General features: G+C 30.4%; 3 protein-coding genes across 6 annotated transcripts; 1 reads left to right on the top strand and 2 right to left on the bottom strand.

Annotated features, from left to right (window-relative positions):
• Positions 1 to 3,358: 3,358 nt before the first annotated feature.
• On the bottom strand, positions 3,359 to 9,150 carry LOC134835991 (uncharacterized). Of its 3 annotated transcripts, XM_063851080.1 has the most exons (8): positions 9,090 to 9,150; positions 8,800 to 8,968; positions 8,255 to 8,561; positions 7,664 to 8,140; positions 7,375 to 7,608; positions 5,741 to 5,867; positions 4,343 to 5,677; positions 3,362 to 3,853 (listed from the first exon to the last, which is right to left on the bottom strand). In XM_063851080.1, the coding sequence occupies exons 2-8, from the start codon at positions 8,838 to 8,840 to the stop codon at positions 3,789 to 3,791; spliced, it is 2,586 nt and encodes an 861-aa protein (XP_063707150.1). In that variant the 5' UTR covers positions 8,841 to 8,968; positions 9,090 to 9,150; the 3' UTR covers positions 3,362 to 3,788. The 3 variants fall into 3 exon arrangements, with proteins under 3 accessions (XP_063707149.1, XP_063707151.1, XP_063707150.1); XM_063851079.1 differs by having other exon boundaries at positions 3,359 to 3,853; positions 7,664 to 8,561; XM_063851081.1 differs by lacking the exon at positions 8,800 to 8,968 and having other exon boundaries at positions 3,360 to 3,853; positions 7,664 to 8,561; positions 9,090 to 9,148.
• Positions 9,151 to 10,641: 1,491 nt separating this feature from the next.
• Positions 10,642 to 12,084, top strand: LOC134833636 (mesoderm induction early response protein 1-like). The gene is made up of 2 exons (XM_063848033.1): positions 10,642 to 10,841; positions 10,902 to 12,084. The coding sequence occupies exons 1-2, from the start codon at positions 10,800 to 10,802 to the stop codon at positions 11,928 to 11,930; spliced, it is 1,071 nt and encodes a 356-aa protein (XP_063704103.1). The 5' UTR covers positions 10,642 to 10,799; the 3' UTR covers positions 11,931 to 12,084.
• Positions 12,085 to 12,169: 85 nt separating this feature from the next.
• On the bottom strand, positions 12,170 to 21,132 carry LOC134833631 (GIGYF family protein Gyf). 2 transcript variants are annotated; one of them, XM_063848016.1, is made up of 8 exons: positions 21,055 to 21,132; positions 19,832 to 20,412; positions 16,016 to 18,688; positions 15,106 to 15,465; positions 14,189 to 14,654; positions 14,054 to 14,128; positions 13,843 to 13,991; positions 12,170 to 12,539 (listed from the first exon to the last, which is right to left on the bottom strand). In XM_063848016.1, the coding sequence occupies exons 2-8, from the start codon at positions 20,267 to 20,269 to the stop codon at positions 12,423 to 12,425; spliced, it is 4,278 nt and encodes a 1,425-aa protein (XP_063704086.1). In that variant the 5' UTR covers positions 20,270 to 20,412; positions 21,055 to 21,132; the 3' UTR covers positions 12,170 to 12,422. The 2 variants fall into 2 exon arrangements, with proteins under 2 accessions (XP_063704086.1, XP_063704085.1); XM_063848015.1 differs by having other exon boundaries at positions 12,171 to 12,539; positions 15,106 to 15,468.

Genomic DNA, 21,132 nt, shown 5'->3' on the forward strand with positions numbered 1-21,132 from the left:
GTTTATTTTTTTCTTTTGGCTCGATTTGAGAGCCCATGAATATGATTTTCTGTCATTTCCTTTTCATTTTGAATTAAAAAAGATTAAAATAATATATATTTTATATTGTGTATTAAAAAAAACATATATTTAAATATATTTAGATATATATTTATAGGAACGAAAAATATTTGAGTCTTGTTAAAATAATAATATTTAAATATAAACTAAAAAAAAATCGGAAATGATAATTCGCGGAAAAAATTTTATTTTATTGTCTCTATAATTTTTTTTTTAAATTATTTTTTTTTAACATTATATGTATGTTTTTCCATCATAATAGGAGTATTTGTAAGTTTATTATGAATTTTCGTTTATTTTTTAATATAACTCATACCATACTTGTATGTTACTTTGATCTTGTTTAATATCACATTTTTTGATTAATTTTTAAGAACTACTATTTTTTTGTTATGTTTGTGTTTTGTACAAAAATTCGATCAAAGTTGTCTCTTCCATTGTTTTTTTAATTTTTTTTTAAATAATAATAATAATAAAATCGTCTTTTGCTACATTTTTACGAATATATATTTTCCAATATAATTTTTTAATTTTTATAGGAAATCTTGACAATTGCGACGTATTTTTTTTTATTTAATGAAATAAATTCGTACGATTTTTATTTATTTTTTTTAATAATAATTCAAAAAAAAAGTATTATTTTTCGTGTTTTAATAATTATTATTCATTACGATATAGATATAGTAAGAAAACATTAGCATATAAATAAATTTCACTAGCCTTTTTGATTATTAGGTTTTTTTTTTGATAATTAATCAATATTTTGAAATAAAATTGGTGAGGTTGATAAAAAAATTATTATTTATTTATTTTTTAATAAATAATAATAAAAATTAGACTCAAAAAAATTATTGTATATTTTTTTATACAATATTTTAAATATATATTAACGAATGAAATCACAGAAAATGTTTAATATGAAGTTTCTGCTGCTCTAAAATTACTAGTTTAATTTAACAAGGAACTGTTTTTTGCGTCAAAATTATTTTTTATTACTAAAGGGCACTTTTTTTTTATTTGTACGCTTTGATTTTATGTTAAATTTAATTATTGTGAAAAAAAGTGCGCTAATTTAAAATGATATGTGACTTAAAATGAGGAATGTTTATTAAAAAAAAAAATTAGTCCAATTTCTTGTACTTTGTCGGTTTTTTTGTATAAATTAATATTTTTTTTAAGAATTCTAAGCTAATACAAACAGTTTTTAATTAATACTGAGTCTTGTTTCTATTTATTTAATTAATAAAAAAAATTAAAATATTTTTTTTCAGCTAAAATCTACTTTTGGACAGTTTTGTATTTAATTAATTAATTAAGGCTTTTCCGCTAGTGTTCAATTTGCTCCTTTTTTTGTCTTTCTCAGAGCAACTTTATTAGTTTATATACTAATGTTACTATTAAAAATGTGAATCGTCAACGAAAAAATAATTTATTTTTATATTAAATTAGTAGTTTTTCATTGCTTTAGTAGGCTCGTACGATTTTTCTTTTATTTATTTATTTTTTATTAAAAAAAAAATTGAAAATTAACTAAGTAGCAAAAATACTTGGGGAGTCGTTTTTCTCATACAACACGTTTTGAATCTAGAAAAATATCACAGTTGTTGTGTTTTTTTTTAAATTTTAATTTTCTCGAAAGTTTCAAGAAAATTAGATTTTTTTCTCAGACATTGTGTTTATTTTTTTTTGTCATTCTTCAATAATGTAGCAAAAGTTTGTTCAACATTTTTATTTTTTTTTTTATTTTAAAATGTTTTTAAGTTTATTATTATTTTTATTACTATTTTTTTGTCATATATATCATATTATCATATATATGAATAATAAATTCTGTCTTTCTCTTAATTTTCAATCCAATCGTTTACTTGGAAGAACAAATAAAATCAATATAAAAATTTATGAGCGGTTTCGAGTTTTTTTCTCCCGATTTTTATTTATTTATTTTTTTTTTTAATTAAATAATTAATCGGGTTGTAATATTATTTAATTCGCTAGTAGGACTTATATTAAAAAATACATTTTTTTATCGTTTGTTTCTTATTTTTTTTAAACTCTAACACAAAATGTAGCTTTTTTCCGTTTATTATTATAAAAATAATTTTTTAATTTTAAATTGATAATGTTCGTGGTGGGAAATATATTTTTTTTTTCGTAATTTTCACTAATTATTTTTTTTAATTATTATTATTTAATTTTTTGACAAACATAAATTCTATTCGATTTTCCCATTTTTTTATTAAATTTTATTTTTTTAAATTTAAAGCTACATTTTGTTATTTATGTTTAATTTAGTCGTGTATTTTTTGTTCCATACATGTTCTTAAAGTTATTCGTTTTTTTTTATGATATATATGATATATTTTTGTAACATATATGTATATCATATTCATTATTTTCAGAGACAATAAAATTTTTTTAAATATTATTTTACTTGTTTTACGTTTCGTGTCTCATGTTGTAAAAAAAATTATATATATAAAACTAAACGTTTATATTTATGTTTAATACATAATAATATTTTCACGCTTCGAATACCCATTTTTGCTTCATATCCATTTTTATAAACATTTTTTTCAAACATTTAGTTTTTTTTCGTGTTTAATTTATCATCATAACTATTTTTTTATTATTATTATTTTTCTTTTAAGTTTCTTGCTTTATAATAATAATAATGATAATATTTGAGATCTTTGGTAGGATTACTTAATACGAATTAATGTTTCAGTTTTTTGTGTATACATTTTCAGGGTTTCCATAAAATACAATTTATGAAAAGAATTTGTTGCTGTAATCTACCTAGCGATTTTTTTTAATTCTTTTGGCTTCACCAAAGAAGAAAATGTTTTGTAAATATGTTTAAAGTTATCATCATATATATTTTTTTTTGTTTAAATATATATGATTGTGTAAAAAAAGGTTTGTGAAACCGAAAATTATTTTTCGTTTTAATTTTAATTTTTTTTAAGAATAAAGTGCATTTCTATGCTTTTGCGTCTTTTCTTGTATATTTTTTGTGTTTTTGCACGCTTTTGTTTCAGTTCGATTCTTTTTTTTTAAGATATATATTTTTTTTTGAATATTATTTAAACGGAATATTTTTCCGATAATTTTTAATAATGTGCCATATTATTATTATAAGTTTGGGACGTGCAATATTATTTATATTATATTCGCAAAATATTTTTTTTTTGCGATTCTTAATTCTACATTTAAAAAAAAACAAAAATTAAAGAAAAAATCATCAATACACCAATATTAATTATTTGAATTATTTTTTGTAATACTACAGAACATTTAAAGTTCTCCGTTATCCTGTTTAATAATTTTATTTAACTTTTAAAACAATTAGCCAATCGTTTGTTATTTGTTTTATTTATCATAAAATATCAATACAATTTTTGTTTTCTTGTAAGACGTAACATTTAAAAAAAAAATCATGTGACGTAAATATAATTTTAGCGATATTTGGAAGAAATTCAAACTAGTTCATCGTGAAATTGTATTGATATTATTCAATATTTCAATATATATGTTTATGTTATATGAACGGTTAATATATATGTTTTTTTTTCTTTTGCAACTCTCTGTTAAGAAATATGAAATAAAATTACGAGTGCTCAAGATTATTGAGAAGAGAGTTATTTTTTTTTTTAAGATTATTAAGCTTAATTTTTTATACGAATTTTTTATTTTTTTTTTGTCGAATATTCACTTCCGCAACGCCCTTTTTAGGCATATTGGAAGGAATATGGTTGAGGTGCTCCGGGCATTGTGAATTGTGGGTAAGCCATAGCTGTGAATTAATAAAAAAAATTATTAAATTTTATGAAAAATAAAAATATTTATTTAAAAAAATTAATGAAAAAATGAATATTTTGCAAATTTCTCAATGTATTCTTCAAATTTTCGAAAATTATTCAATATATTCTCCGATTTTTCGAATATTATTCAATATATTCTCAAAACTTTCGAAAATTATTTAATATATTCTTCATATTTTCGAAAAAGCTTCAATATATTCTTCATATTTTCGAAAAAGCTTCAATATATTCTTCATATTTTCAAAAAAAGTTCAATATATTCTTCATATTTTCGAAAAAGCTTCAATATATTCTTCATATTTTCGAAAATCTTTCAATATATTCTTCGATTTTTCGAAAATTGTTCAATATATTCTTCGATTTTTCGAAAATAATTCAATATATTCTTCGATTTTTCGAAAATAATTCAATATATTCTTCAAATTTTCGAAAATTTTAATAATAATTTAATAAAAACTTACCGGCACTTCCTTGTGGCAAGCCTGCAATTTGTGCTGGAACCGCTTGAACAGATGGCGACACGCGCTGATACACGGACAAATCGTCAAACATGTCAACCAAGTAATTTTGTTGTTGTCCCGCAGCAACAGGTTGACCCGCCTGCGGTGGCCCATTAAAACCTCCCGACTGCTGGGGCGTTTGTTGTTGCTGGTACTGATTATGGTAATTATTTTCGCCGCGTGGCGGGCGATTTTGGTAATTTGGCTTTTGCCCATCCTCATTTTGGGGTCCGTTGCCTTGCTTGTAGCGCGAATTGTAAAATTGTTGCTGTTGATGCGGCGGGCGATTTTGCTGCGGGCCTCCATTAAAGTTGCCTCCGCCTTGGGGTCCTCCGAATTTCGGGCCTCCTTGGAAATTGGGACGACGATTTTGCTGTGGACCGTTATTGTATTGACCTCCATTGCCGCCTTGGTATCCGCCGCCATTGTTATAAGGGTTTTGTTGATGCGGATTGAAGCCCGGATTAAATTTGTTGAAATGCGGTCCGTTATTGAATTGGTTTCCGTATTGGTTTTGTTGTTGGAAATTGGGGCGTTGATTGCCGTTATTGAATTTATTGAAGCCGCCATATTGACGATTGTTGTAATCATTGCCGCCATTTCCATATTGGCGATAATTCGAGCGGTACGGACCTTTTTTGCCATTAATCGATTGTGCCAAGGACAAAAGTTCAGGAGGAGGGCATTGTCCGGCTTCTTCCAAGACGGAAACGAGTTCGCGTGCTTGACGAGCGTTATTTTGCGTGAAAAATGTGTATGCGGTGCCAAGTTGCTCACAACGCCCAGTACGCCCGATACGATGAACATAGTCCTCCGACGAGTTCGGGTAGTCGAAATTGATGACGTATTTTACGTTATCGACATCTAAGCCTCGAGCAGCAACATCTGTGGCAACGAGAATGTTCACTTTGCCATTGCGGAATGTTTGCAAGACGAAATCGCGTTCAGCTTGTGATTTGTCGCCATGAATGGAATTAACGGAATATCCTTGTTTCTGAATAACTTTAAGCAAATCCTCGACTTTCTTCTTTGTCTCCACGAAAACGATAATTTTGTTCTCGAGGTCATCTGTGACAATTTCCTTCAAGAGTTGACAGAGTTTTGCCTCTTTTTCGGATTCCTCGCAAACTTCCACGACTTGCTCGATGTTGCTGTTGGCAGCCAAATTTAATGATCCGATATTGATTTTGATGTAATCTTTCAAAAAGTCTTCGGCGAGTAATTGAACCTCCTTGGGCCAAGTTGCTGACCACATGAGCACTTGACGATCGGGGCGAATTTGCTCAATAATTTTACCTTTAAAAAAAATTTTTTTTTTCAGTGAAATTGAATAATTTTTTTTTAGAAATAGAAACTTACGAATTTGGGGCTCGAAACCCATGTCGAGCATACGATCAGCTTCGTCAAGTACGAGATAAGTGCAACGTTTCAAGTTAGTGATTCCACGTTCCAAAAAGTCAATGAGACGTCCTGGAGTTGCAATTACCTGAAAATTAAAAAAATGTATGAAATTTAATTTTTTTCGAATTTTTTTATGAATTTTTTATTTTTTCACTTTTTTTTAACAAATTTTCTAAAATAAAAGTTTTAATATTTTTTGAAGAATTTTTTTAAATTTTGCAAGATTTCTTTAATAAATTTATTTCAATTTTTTTTTAAAAACTTTAATTTTTTCACTTTATGTCGAAAAATAAAAATAATTAAAAAAAAAATTAAAATTTTTGACATTTTTTGGTATTTTATTGATTATTAAAAATTTTTTTGATAATTTTTCCAGTATTTAAAATAATTTTTGAGTTAACTTGCTTTAAAATAATTATTAAAAAATTTGAAAAAAATTTTTTTAGAAAGAATTTTAATTTTTTTTGAAATATTTATTTTGTGAAATTTTTAAGTTTTGACAAAATTTAAAACTAACTAAAAAAATTTGATTTTAATTTTCAAACGATTTCAAAAAAATGCAAAAAATTTTAAAAAAAATTTTAACTTTTATTTTCTTAAATTTCCCAATTTTCGGCTTTTCAAAATTTTAAAGTTAAGTTTAAAAAAAATTTAGGTTAAAATTATTTTAATTATTTAAAAATTTTTTTTTTTTCATATTTTTTTTAATTTTTTAAATTTTTTTAATAATTTATGGTTTTTCAAAAAATAAATAAATTAAATAGGTAAATAAATAGAAAATTTCATATATTTAACTTAAGACAAAAAAAAATTATTAAGTCAAAACTTAACTACCAAATTTAAAAAAAAAATTTAAAAATTTTGCTTAAAATTAATATTTTCATAGATTGTCCCATAATATTTTTCAAAAAAATAAAAAAATAAATTTTTTTGAATTTTTTGCTTAAGTAATTGTTTAAATTTTTAGAAAAATTAAAATTTTTTAAAATTTATTTTTTATTAGTTTTTTATTTTAAAATTTGAACTTGAAAAGTAAAGAAAATTTTTTTTCATCAAAAAACATCCCAAAATTTAAAATTTTTAAAAAAAATAATTTTTTTTATCATTGACTTTTAAAAAAATGTTTTTTTTTAACATTTCAATAAAAATAAATAAATAAAATTTCTTTAATTTTTTGTATAAATTAATTTATTTAAAGAAAATTTTTCATGATCAATATTAAAAATTCCAAAATATTCAAAAAAATTTGTATTATAATATTTAATTTTATTTTTCCCCCTCAATTTTTTCGACAAAATTTTCCGAATAAAAAAATCATATTTTTTTTTATTTTAGTAAAAATTTCAAAACTAATCATTTTTTGACTTGCTCTTAAACATAAGCTTAATTCAAAAAATATCTTAAGTCTTAAAAAAATTTTGACTTAAAGAAAGCTTAAGTTAAAATCATTAATTTTTTTTGCCTTGACTTTAAAATTTTCACTTAAGTTTTCCGAAAATTTTTCAAAATTTTTATCAAAATTTTCGATTTTTTTACAATTTTTAAAAAAAAATAGTTTGGAATGTTTTTAAAAATTTAAAAAAAAAACTTACAATTTCAACACCACGCTCCAAATCGCGAATTTGTGGACCTTTCGGGGATCCTCCAAAGATACATGTGTTACGAATCGGAGCCTTATTCATGTTATGAACACCAAAGTCACGTGCTACTGTTTGAATTTGTTGTGCCAATTCACGCGTTGGAGCAAGAACCAAGACAATTGGTCCATCTCCGCGTCTTACGGGTTTTTGGTACGTGATGTGAACCATCGACGGGAGCATATAAGCCTATAAAAAAATAAAATTTTCAGTCTCAAAACGCAAAAAAAAAAAAAATTCTTACCAAAGTCTTTCCCGATCCAGTTTTAGCGATGCCAACCATATCACGTCCCGATAACGCGATGGGCCAACCTTGACTCTGAATTGGCGTGGGAGCAGTAAATCCTTGTTTTGTCATTTCGCGCATCAAGCCATCGGGGAAACGAACTTCCTCCATGGCCTGGTTGGGATGCGGAACATCTTCGCCGGTGACTGTGATGGAATTTGTGACGCGGAACGAGGTGACGTCTTCCAAAGTGCGTCGCAAAATGTTCTCGTGCGGGACATAAAAGTTCTTGCGGAACTCCTCGAGCCCGATAACTTCCCATGTGGGTGTCGCCAAGTTTTGTCCCGGGTGTTTGGCCTTCATGCTTTGCAATTTCGCACGATCTTCCTTCGACATGTTTTTCGTGTCCTCGAATTTCGGGCGGAATTGCTGCTGCTGTTGCTGCTGATGATGCGGAGCGACGCCGCGCGGCACAAACTCATTGGTGTCTTTTTTCTTGTGGGGGAAATTAGTGTTAGAATTGGGTGCAGCGTGAAACGTGGAGCCCGGAAATTTTTTTGGACCTCCAAACGAATCGTTATTATTATGAGAGTTATTAGGGGGAAATACCTTCTCGTGGAAATACGGCTCGTTGTTGTAGTCTTTCTTCACCGGATTCGGTTTCCCGTTGAAATTGCGCTGATTGTTACGCGGCTGTGGCGGACCTCCGTTGCCATTGTTATTGAATTGCGCACCCGGAAAGGGAGGCACATCGAATTTGGGCATGCCTCCATTGCCGCCGCCGTGATGCGGATTGAACGCAGGAGCAAATTGCTGTGGATGCTGCTGATGACTCATGTTCGCGAATTCGGGATTAAAATTATTGCCGTTGAACTTGTTGCGTGGTTGGAATTCGCCGTAACGTTTTTTCGGGGCTCTGAAACGCAAAAAATGATTTTTTTCGTTAAAACGTCAACTATTACGAAACACACAAAAACAACAAAGACACTACAAAAATAAAAATCGATCGAGCATCCATATTGGATTTTTTTCAGCTACATTGAAAAACGTGTGTATGCGTGCTGCCTACGACGGTAGCGACAGCGAAAAGTAGCAAAAAAGGCAAAAATTTCAATCACACCAACAAAAAATAATGTGGATTGGCTTTTGCTTACCCATCTCCATTAAATTGTCGGGGTTGCGCTTGACTTTGCATGATTTTCGAGAGTTTTCAAGATTTTTTTTTTCTTTTGATAGTTTGAGTGTGTATGAGGAGGTTCTGTGTGTGTGTTCGTGTGTGTCGTTTGTGTGTGAGACGCACAGAGATTCGAAGAAGAAGAAACGCTGCGAAGATAAAAAGGAAAATTTAGCTATCGAACACTTTGAATTTTCACAGAATTTTATCGGAAATGGACAGAGAGCACTTTTAACTAACTTTTTAACATATTTTCAGCTTTTTTCTTACCTGAATATCGGATCAAATTCGAATAACAAAAAATTTCACTTTGCTGCCTTCGAAGAGATGACGATATGTGTAGGGTTGCCAGATTTTTTTCTTCAGAAAAAAAATTTTTTCTCAATTTTCGAAAATTTTATATTTTTTTTTTAATTTTTCGAAAATTTCAAGAACTTTATTTTAATTTTTCATAAATTTTAAGAAACTCTTTTAAATTTTCAAAAAACTTAAAATTTGGTCGAAAAAGTTTTTCAATTTTTTAAAAATTTTATAATTTTTAGAAAATTTTAAGAAATTTTTCTCAATAAATAATTCGAAAATTTAAAAAAAAAATTTTGATTTGTGGAAAAATTTATTGAAAACTCTTTTGTTTTTCGAAAAGTTTACAATTTTTTTTTTTTCAATTTTTTGAAAATTTCAAGATTTTTTTTAATTTTTCGTAAATTTTTAGATTTTTTTTTCAAATATTCGAAAATTTCACAAAAACTTTAAATTTTGTCGAAAAATTTGTAAAAAAATATTTTAAATCTTTGGAAAATTTTATATTTTTAAAGAATTTGACGACAAAAATTTGATAAAAATATTTTTCATTATTTCAAGCACTTATCTAAATTCATAATTAGAAAAAATTTTCAATGTTTTTGGCGAATTATTTTTTTTTTAATTTTTTATGTTCTGATTTAAAATTCTGAAAAAATTATCCATTTTGAGAAATATTATTAAACTTTCTTTTGTTTTTTGTTAATTTAGGCTAAATAATAAACATAAAAAAAAATTTTTTGAAATTGATAATTCTTCACATATAAAAAATTTTTAATACTGAATACTTTTAAAACTTTACATTTCAAAATTTTTTAAATTGATTCTTTTATAAAAAATTGTTAAAATTTTTTAGATATTCTTAATTTTTAAAAAATCAATATTATATATCTTTCCAAGATGGCGTCTTAAAAGTTCGTAAGAATTTAGTCAGAAGGAAATTCAAAATATTTTCTACTTTTTTCGACCTAAAGGTAAAAATTAAAAACAAAAGTTTACCAGTTTTGAAAATTTTTCTCCAATATTCATTTCAAAATTCACAGAAAAATTAAATGCTTTTAGTTCAAAATTTTCAAAATAATTAAAATTTATCATTTTATTTTTGAAAATTTTAACTTATTGAATGGTTGTTGAATATTATTTTAATTAAATAAAAAATAAAACAAATCTAAAAAAAAATAATTTTTAGATTTTTTATTCGAAAATCTGAAAACTTTTCAAAAAAATAGTTGGCAACCCTAAATTGTGTCTTGAATTAGCAAAATGGCAATTTTCATATAATACGGTGACTTTGTGCTTCAAAATCCAATTTTTAGATCAAATTTTGATAAAATATTGCTAAAAACTTTCAAAAATTGTAATAAACTTGAAATTTTCATCAATTCCAAAATTTTTTAATCAATTTCAATCCCAAAAATATTGCAATTTCAGTACTCACTCTCATTCATCTCATTACAATCCCATGACACATTTGAAAAAAAATTGGCGGAAACCCATTTCGCAATTCGTAGAAACCAAAACAAACGCGAAGCCTTCGAGGGAAGCTCAAAATCTTGAATTTCGCAGTAAATTTCGGGACTTTTTGGTTTTTCAAAATTAAATTTGTCTTAAAATAACACAAAAATTCATCAGAAATCACAAAAAATTCAAAAATTTCATCATTTAAAGTGAATCTCGAAAATGTCTGAGGAGAAGGATAAAGAATTCGAGCCGACAATCGAGGTAATCCTTCAATTTTTGTCTTTTCAATCAATTTTTAATAAAAAAAATACTTTTCCATAGATGATGATTCACGATTTCGACGACGAACAAACGCTCGAGGAGGAAGAACGACAGGCAGCAGCTGAAGCCGGTGCCGATAACGAACTTGATGACCTTCAGCGTGAAGGCGATATGCCGCTCGAACAACTTTTGGCAATGTACTACAACCAACCGATGGCTATGGACGAGGAGGAAAGTGTCGAAGATGATGCCGATACGACAAACAAGACAAATGCCGACGAAAGTAAGGCAGAATCTGATCTCGAGGACGAAGAATCCGACCTAAAACGACTTTATCCGGTCGGCGTGAACTCGTTAAGTGCGATTTTGGCGGCAGCGGAGGAAAGTGACGTCGACTACGAGCCCGACGAGAGTGATAATCGCAAAAAAATCATGATCGGCGTCGAACATCAAGCGCAAATTCCGGAAATTGGCGAGACAATGGGCAGTGACAAGAGCGATCAACTGATTTGGAGTCCGTATTGCATGGCGGAGGAAGCTGTTGTCGCTTTTTTACAGAAAATCAAACAAAATCCGCGTGCAACGGACTCCGCAGTGACATGGGCATCGGGCGATGTCGTTCCCAGTAACTCTCACAACGCCTCACGTCACATTCGAGATGACGAAAAAGCTCTTGCGACGTTGCAAGAAAGCTCGTATGACACGGAAAAGGCCTCCGATCGCCTAAAAGAGGCCCAAAACTCGAGCACAGACGAGAAAAGTAGTTGTTGGTCCGAGGAGGAATGCACGAATTTTGAAGCGGGACTTTTGGCACACGGAAAAAACTTTCACGAAATACGGGCGACAAAAGTTCCCGGCAAAAGTGTCGGCGAAATTATCCAATTTTACTATCACTGGAAGAAATCCGAACGTTACGATGCCTTTGTAAGCAAAAATAATCGCTTCGACAAGAAAAAGTACAACGCAAATTCGGGTCCCGTGCATCATGGATCGCTTTTTGGACGATCAAGAGGGCACCGGAGTCACGGGAATCGGCAGCAATGGCATGAGTTTGCGAGATCGCGCTACACTTTTGACCGTCAACAATAGTTTGCTGTCTGCCGATGCCAAAAGACGTCATGACAAAACGACACCGGGCGCCAGCGAGGCGACAGAAACCCCGGAAAATCCGCAGTGAACACTAAAAAAAGATCAAAAAGTATTATTTTTGTATGTTAAAAATAAAGTTGAGACATTCCAATCTCGTTCATTTAAAAAAAAAAATGTTTTTTTTTATTCGGAATGTTGAAAATCGAAATAAAAAAAATTAAAAAAAAATTTTTTCTTAAATATTTCGCTTTATTTAATCATGTCTCGAGTTACGAACTTTTTATGCATTTATGCACTTTAATTGTCATATTTTTCTTGTATTTCTTGCTTTTGCTTGAATAATCAAATACAATTTAAGTGAACGAAATAAAACTTAATTAAAAGATCAAAATAGACTCAACAATTTTTTTTTTCATATCATAATTTTTGTAATATGATTTTTTGCTACATTTTTCGTGTTTGTAGTTTTGTTGTGTTTTTTTAGAAGACTTTTTATGATGAATCCATGTTCTTTTCAAGATTCCAATGGGGCGATGCGGTCACGGAGAAACCGAGCATACGATTATCGACCTTGGTCATCTTCCCCTTTTTCACTTTTTTAGTTTTATTCTGAAAAAGAAAAAAAAATATTTTCGTTAATTTTTTTTGACAAGTAAAAAATTTGACAGCTGTCAAAATTATTTTTTAATAAAATTTTGATTTTTTAACAATTTTTTAGATTTTTCTTGAATAAATTATTAAAAAATCATTAACTTGTTAGAAATTAAGTTCTTTCATATTTTTTTGACAGCTGTCAAATTTCAAATTTAAAAAATTTGACATTTATCAAAAAATTTTAATAAAATTTAAATTTTGAGCCATTTTATAACAATTTCTATCAAAAAATTTAATTATTTTTTTTTTTTTGAATCATTAAAAATTAAATTTTTATTTAAAAATATTGACACCTGTCAAATATTTAAAAATAAGAAAATTTGACATTTGAGAAAGAATTTTTGACAAAAAATTACTTTTTTTTTACTTTTTCTAAAATTTAATTTTTAAGAATTCACAAGGAAAAAAAACTAAATCGTCTTAAAATTGAAATTTTACCCAAAAATTTTGATAAATGTCAAATTTTTGAAAGTTTAAAATTGACATCTGTCAAAATTATTTTGAGTAAAATTGTTAAGTTTTAGCATTTTCTTGACATTTTTCATGAAAAATTTATTTTTTGATGTTTGAGTTGTTAGAAAATGAGTTCTTTCACAAAAAATTTTGACAGCTGTCAGTTTTTAAGTTTCAAAAATTTGACATTTATCAAAAAAAATTGGGTAAAATTTTAATTTTAAAATAATTTAGTTTTTTTCCTTTTGAATTCTTAAAAATTAAATTTGATTTGACAAAAAAATTTCTATAAAAAATATTATTTTGGTTTTATTTTGGAAATTTTGGTTTAAAAAATTTTGACATCTGTCAAAATTTGACAATTAGAAAAATTAAATTTATCAAGAAATTTGAGTAAAATCTCATATTTTGTCTCTAAAATATCTTCAAAAATTTAATTTTTACTTAAATTTTATGTCAATTCTTAATTTTGACAGTTCATTTAATGACAGCTGTCAGAAGATTTTATAATTTTTCATTAAAATCATTCTCAAAAATAAAATTTTAACTAAAAAAATGACTGAAGATAATAAGGAAAATTGACAGTAATGAAATTTCAATGAAAAATTTAGACATCTGTCAAATTTTGACAGAAAATTGACATTTATACAAATACTAATGGGGAAATTTTTGACAGATGTCACATTTTTGACGTTTTTAGCTTCAAAATTTGAAATTTTAACTAAAACATTTTGACAACTGTAATTTTTTTTTTTCAAAAATTAAAATTTTCGAATGAATCTCGACAGAAAAACAAAAATTTTACCTTGACTTCTTGAAAATCGTTTGGCGTCAACGCAGGCGCTGGTGAACACATGTCATCGATATGAGCGTTTTGGGCCCGTTGTTGGTTCTTCAATTTGCTGCGACGTTCGAGAAATTGTTTAGAAAATTCAATGCATTCTTTGGTTTCACCTGAAGAACAAAAAAAAAATAAAATCTGATTTAAAATAATTATTTTTTTCGAATTTTCTTACCCAAGTACATTTTGATATAATCCTTGATCTCATAAGGTGACTCAATGTCGTGCAAAAATCCAACAAAAGTGGGAACTGCAATCAATTAAATCAATAAAAATTTAAATTTTCACACGAAAAAAAAAATTTTTTTACCATCAACTTCCGCATTCAAATTATTCAATGCCTTGCAACACCAAGCGTTGAATTCAGCATTATGGCTGTCCTCGCTTTTCTTGTCACTTTTCGCGGCTTTTGTGGCAGACGAGGCAACGGCATTTGTCTTGTTGCTGTTTGTGACACTTTTTGCATTGGATGACGCCGCAGCGGAAGCCGCCTGCTTCGCTTTCTGATCCTTTTGAGCTGCTTTATTTGTCGTGATGCTGCCCATCGTTTGACTTTTCGCCAACATTTTGGTGCCGCCGCTTTGCGCATTGCCCTTTTGATTTGTCGCAACCTTCGTGGGCTCTTCCCAGAAGCCGCCGCCCGACGTAGAAAAGTTCGACGAGGCACCCGATCCCCAAATTTTGCCGGTATTCCAGGCGGATTGTTGTGCCGTTGTACTCCAGAAGGACGCCATGTTCGAAACTCCCTTCTTTTCTTCTTCGCGTTGCTTGGCAGCCTGAAAAAATTAATAATTTAAAAAAAAATTAAAATTAAAAAAAATAAAATTGAAAAAAAAATTAAATTAAAAAGAAATTAATTTAAAAAAAAAATAAATTAAAAAAAATTTAAAAAAAAAATAAATTTAAAAAAAAAAAATGAAAAAAAAAATTAAAATTAAAAAAAAAAATTGAAAAAAAAATTAAAAAAATAATTAAAATAAATTTAAAAAAAAATTAAATTAAAAAAAAAATAAAATTTAAATTAAATTTAAAAAAATTAAAATTAAAAAAAAAAATTGAAAAAAAAATGTAAAAAATATAAAATTTAAAACAATTAAAATAAAAAAAAATTAAATTAAAAAAAAAATAAAATTTAAAAGAAATTTAATTTAAAAAAATTAAATTAAAATTAAAAAAAAAATAAATTAAAATTGAAAAAAAAATTAAATTTTTTAGAAAAACTCTTACATTTTGTGCTTGCAACTCCTTTTCGACGGCAGTTTGCTTCGCATGTTCCTCGGCTTGAATTTCCGCGAGAGATTTTACCGCAGCCGGCATGATATTTTGAGCGTTCCATTTTAAGATACTTTCTTGCTTTTGTTGCATCTCGAACATTTGTTGCTGTTCGCGTTGTTCGCGCATTGCTTGCTCGATGCGCATTTGCTCGGCACGTTGTTGGCGTTCAGCTTTCTCAATTTCAGCGAGACTGGGACCAGATTGACCCGCTGCCAAACTATTTGACCACGGAGCCATTTGAGTGACGGGACGTTGATTTTGTTGTTGCTGCTGCTGTTGTTGTTGCTGTTGCTGAGCCTTGTTATGGGCTGCCTGCTGAAAAATGAGAAGAAAAATTTAATTTGATTTTAATTTTTTTTTTTTTAAGAAAATTATTTTTTTTTTAATTTTAAAAAAAATTCACGTCAGAGAAATGATAATTTGTCAAAAAAAAAATAAATTGTTAAATTTTTCAAAATTATTTAATTTAATAGTTCTCTTATTATTTTTCAGAAATCAAAAAAAATTTTTTGAATGTATTTTGATGATTTCAAATCTTGAAATTGATCAAAAATTATGAAAAATTGCTTTGGATGTCTTTCTGATGGTTCTTAAGCTTGAAAATTGAAAAAAACTAAATAAAAATTAAAATAAAATAACGTAAAAATTAAAAGCCCAATAATTTAATTTTCATTTTGATGCCTTTTGGATGGTTCCCATTTGATGAATTTTCAAAGCCCATTAGCTTGAAATTCATCAAAAATTATAAAAAAAAAATTTTAATAACTTTGAAATGGATTTTAAGGTTAAAAATATGAAAATTCTACAAAAATAAATTTTTGGTAAATTTAAAAAAAAAAAAAAAATTAAAAACAAAACTCACTTGTTGCTGCATCGCAAGTTGCTCTTCTTGAATCTTCATTTGCGTCTCGCGTCGCTGAGCTTCGAGTAACTTGGATTTGCGTTGCTGTTCCATCATTTCCTCTTGTTTGCGCTTCTCCTCGACCTGTTGACGTTCCTTCATTTCCTTCGACTTTTTCTTCTCGTCAGCTTTGCGTTTTTTCTCATCAGCCTCCTTCTGCGCCGATTTCGCCTTTGAGCTCTGTTGCTGTTGCTGACCCTTATTCGCATCGCCGCCCTTCTTATTTTGCTTATTTTTGGCCGTTTCTTGTTCTTGTTCAGCCTTTTTCGCTTGTCGCTTCGATTCCTTCGACTCGACAACTTTCATTTCCGTCGGCGGCGTCTTCAATTCTTCTTCTTCGTGTTTTTTCTCCTCAACTGGCGCGTGATTTTGCTGTTGCTGCTGCATGTGTCTTTGTTGTTCCTCCAGGAGGAATTGTCGCTGCTTTTCTTGCTGCTCTTGTTGTTCAGTCTTTGCGGCATCGACAAAATTATTGTTCGGCATGATGTCGCCGTTATTGATGACGGGCGTCTTAATTGGCGGCATTTCCCACATGCTGAGCAACGACGAGGCCTTTGATCCGGGCGTCGTCACGGGAGCATTCGCATTCCATTGCTGGCTTTGTTGTTGTTGTTGTAATTCATTTTTTCGGAGCTCCATGTCGCTTTCCATCATATTGAAGCCGGGCATGTTTCGCATTTGATGATGGAATTGAGTGTTGGGCTGCTGCTGCGGCGATTGCATGTGAAGCATTTGCTGCTGATTTCCGGGCATGCCCCACGGGAAAACGGGATCTGGATGACCCATTGGCTTCGCTAACGGATGTCCAGGCTGCATATTCGAAGGAACGGGACTATTTTTCTGCATGGAAAGTTGCATGATGAGCGATTTTATCGGATCGGCTTCAATCGGTGACATTTTCTGCGGAACTTGGGGCTGCCCGAGACTCATCGAATGGATTAACTGACGAATCTGGTCGGGATTTTGGGGCATTTGAGGTGTCCCGTTGTTGGCGGGAGCATTTTGTGTCGCCGTTGCCGGGTGTCGCTGATTCGCCGGAGACGCCGCTTGGTTCAAAATAATATTAGAAGGCACATTATGACTATTCGACTGTGGTTGCTGCGATGCGGGAGACGTGCCCTGCATCGTTTGTTGGTGCAATTGTTGCAATTGCGCCGGATTAAGTCCCACAAGGCTCGCCGTCGTCATCAGGTTATCGGGCAACGTTACTTGCGACATGTGATGCGACAACATTGTATTTTGCTGTTCCGTCGTCAGCATGGTCCATGGCTCGGTTGCCATGAGTTTTTGCAGAATAATTTGCTGCTGACGCACCATAAACTGCTTTTGCAACGCATGAAGTTGAAATTTGAGTTGCACGTCGTCGAGCATGGGGGCGGATAACAACGGATTCTGCAAAACTGGAAGCTCAGGTGTGACCATTGCTGGTATTAAATGCGATGAAATGAAAGGCATGGCGCCGCCGCAAATCTTTATCAGGTCACCGAGCGTCGAGAAACGCGAATCGCATCCGCGACGCACAAAAAGTTTCTCGTCAAAGTACCCGGCGCGATACCATTCCGACATTTCGGCGGCCGAAAAGGGTCCTTGAACCTTATTTTGGGGGTCTTGGTAGTACCAAAAGTCCGTGGAAGCGGGATTGGGTCTCGTCGGGGGTTGTTGCGCTTGATGCTGATGACTTGCGGATGACGAACGATTATTTGGCATGCCGTTGCCGCCCATCAAGGGACTCGTTCCGGACTTGTTGAGACCCAAATCGTTCTCGAACGCGTTTATCAGCTCGTCTTCCATCATCAATTGGGCCACCATGTCGTCAGCTACTTCTTGCATGCGATCCACACTTGATTCTGAGATGTTTTGAACGCGTCCCGTGCCTGCGACGCGTCGCAATTCCGTAGTTTGCGGCACAACGGGCGTTTCCGTGGGACTTTCCTTGGCACGTTTCGCATTTTCCACGTTGTTCGGTACGGGTTTCACTTCCTTTTCGAGAGATCCTTCATTGCTTTTGCTTTCCGACGACGAAGATTCCGTTTTTCGATCCACTTCGCGCTCCTCACTGCTTCGATCTTGCGTTTCTTGTTGCTTTTTCGTTGCGGTCGTCGCTGTTGTCACTTCGCGCTTTTCACTCCTCGTGTCGTTTTGAACTTTTCCCGATGGCGAACGTTGTCGATGATGATGATGATTTCGCGGATCATCGTCTTCGGAATCGTGAAAAGCTCCCGTCGCATCGAAACTTCCGCCATAGTCGGAGGGATCTTCCGTCGCCCATTCGGGCAGCGAAGATTCGTCGCCTTCGCCCCAAGAACGTTTTTTCAGGCCCGTCGCCGACGCGTAGGGTTTTCGTTCGATGCCATTCGAGCCGTTCGGATTGCTAACGGATCGTTGGTATTCCTCCTTGCTGCCGCCGCCATACTCGTCGTCGCGCCACGAACGACCTGCTCCCCATTTCGTGTCGCGCGTCGAAAAGCCCGAGCTTCGCCATTCGCTGCCGCCTGCTGTACCTTCTTCATCCGTTCGACTGCGGCGCCAATTTTCCGCACCAACGCGCCCATATTCCTTGCGGGGACTCGTTGTTGTGCCAAATTCGCCGACGCCGTCTCCCGTGCCATTGCGTTCGAGCCAAGGACGTTCTCCCTAAAAAAAAAATTTAGATGAAAATTTGATGGAAAAAAATTTTAAGTTCATAAAGATAAAAAAAATATAAAAAAAAAGGAAAAATATTTTTAGAAAAAATATGAAAATTTAAAACTTTTACTAAAATTTAATTTTAAATAAAAATTAAAGGTGAAAAGAGTTTATAAAAAATTTAAAAATAATTTATTTAATTTAAAATTTATTTTTTAATTAAAAAATATTAAATAAAAAAATAAGAATAAAAAAAGGCCTTCAAAATGAACATTTCTTTGTAAAATAAAAAAAAAAAATTTTAATTTAGATAATAGAATAAAAATTATTAATAAATTTAATAAATAAAAAAAAATTAATTTAAAATTTAATAAAAATATAATTTAATTAAATTAAAATTTAATTCAGTTAAAAATATTGAATAAAAATAAAAAAAAGTCCTTCAGAATGAACATTTCTTTGTAAAATAAAATAAAATAATAAAAAAAAATTAATAAAAATTAAATGTTTTTGAAAGAAACTTTGAATTAAATTAATTTAAATATTTAATAAAAAAAAAAAAAATTAAATATTTAAAAAAATAAAATTTAATTAAATTAAAATAATTTTATAAATTAAAATTTAATTTAATTAAATTTAAAAATAAAATAATAAATTTTAATTTAAATAAAAAAATAAAAAAAAATTAATAAAATAAAATAAAAATTATTTTTAAATTTTAAATGTTTTTAATTAAATTTTTAATGAAAATAATTTAAATTTTTTAATTAAATTTAAAAAAATTATATAAATTTATAGCTATTTAATAGAGTAAAAATGTTTAGAAAATTTTCAAGAAAATTTCGAAATATTTTAAAAATTATTTTTTTTAATAAATTTTAATTCAAATATTTTATTTTTTAATCAGGGACATAATTTTGATTTTTAATTAAATAATTTTTATTATTAATCAAATATTTTTTTTAATTATATTTTTAACAATTTTCCATATTTTAATGATTTTTTTTCATAAAAAATTAAAAAGTAAGAAAATTTGATCTTTTTCAAATAATTTTTGATAAAAAAAAATTTCCAAAATTTAAATTTTTTTTTTCATTTTTAGATATTTCTTTAAAAAAATTTCCCAAAACTTAAAAAAAATAAATTTCTTACCCTTCCAATGGAGCGCCCCTCCTCGTCATATAACGAAGTCGATCGCTGATATGACGGATGATAAACGCCTCTGCCACGACCTCTGCCCCGTTCCGCGGAAATTCCCCTGCCTCGGCCGCCCGTGGATCCGGGAGCGCCCACAGAACGCGTTGGCCACGCACTCCGCGAATACTCGAGCTCCTCGTCTGTGGATGGTGTCAACGCCAACGGGCACTGTATCTTATCCACAAACAATTTCTTATATTTTGAATAGATTTCGGGCAGCTTTATGTTTTTGTCGAACAAAGACAACATTTCTTCTCTGCCGTAACGGAACTCTGCCAGCGGGTAGCGCGACGAGCTATTTGACGCATTCGATGTCAAACTCGCGGCGGCATCGAGTGCCGGAGCCACTGTATTGCGGAGCCATTCGGGACCGAATTTCAAAGATTCTGTCATCTTCGTTGCTGGTTGTTGTTGACGAAAAGTGTAGAAAAAATTACTTTTCAATGATTTTTTTGAAAAATAAAAGATTTTTTTTTTGTTGAGTTATTTGAACAATAACTTTGCCACGCTTCGCTGTTGAATTGTTGTAACAAGATCTGCAACGGAAAAAAAATAAAGTTTTAACGCAAGACGAAATTTAGGTCACACTCGACGTTGGATGCACATTTTCCGAAATTTTCCTCACACAGAGATACGAAAAATCACCCGAAATTGTAAAAATTTTTTTTCTTCGTCGCAACATCTTCTTCTTTTACCAACTTCGCAAAACACACAAAGCAGCACAAATAGAACAATTTTTTTATCGTGCACAACATATTATGTATTCTTTTTTTTTCTTATATGACGTCGCCAATTCCTATCAACATCATCGTCATCATCATTCAGGAACGCGCTTCCTTTGTTGACGTTTCGGCAAAAATAAAAAAAATTGTCTCTTTGCCGATTTCCTTCAAAGGCCATCAAATTACTCCGCGACGTATTTTTATTTTTTGCCACATTCTTCCTGCTATTTTTTTTTTTATTTTTTTATTGTGTGAGTGTGAATAACTTTTTTTTTTTTGAGAGAGCAGCAACGCGTGCACGAAAGTCTGTGAATCGCAACGCAGACAGTCGCAGCGAAAAAAAAGAACAGAACGTGAACGAATCTTAAATCGCAATTTCCGCGTCAAGTTGTCGCGCGAGACACTGAGCTCGATGTGCATCGCAAGCAGCGTGCCGAGCGTCACACACTTTGTTACCTTTCAGGATTTAATTGATGGGTTTTTGTGTTGTAAATGGGTTTTTTATGATTTTTTTTTTAAGTTCGCACCTCGAGT

Source organism: Culicoides brevitarsis, chromosome 3 (assembly GCF_036172545.1).
Source record: "Culicoides brevitarsis isolate CSIRO-B50_1 chromosome 3, AGI_CSIRO_Cbre_v1, whole genome shotgun sequence".
In the NCBI taxonomy this organism is placed as follows: domain Eukaryota; kingdom Metazoa; phylum Arthropoda; class Insecta; order Diptera; family Ceratopogonidae; genus Culicoides; species Culicoides brevitarsis.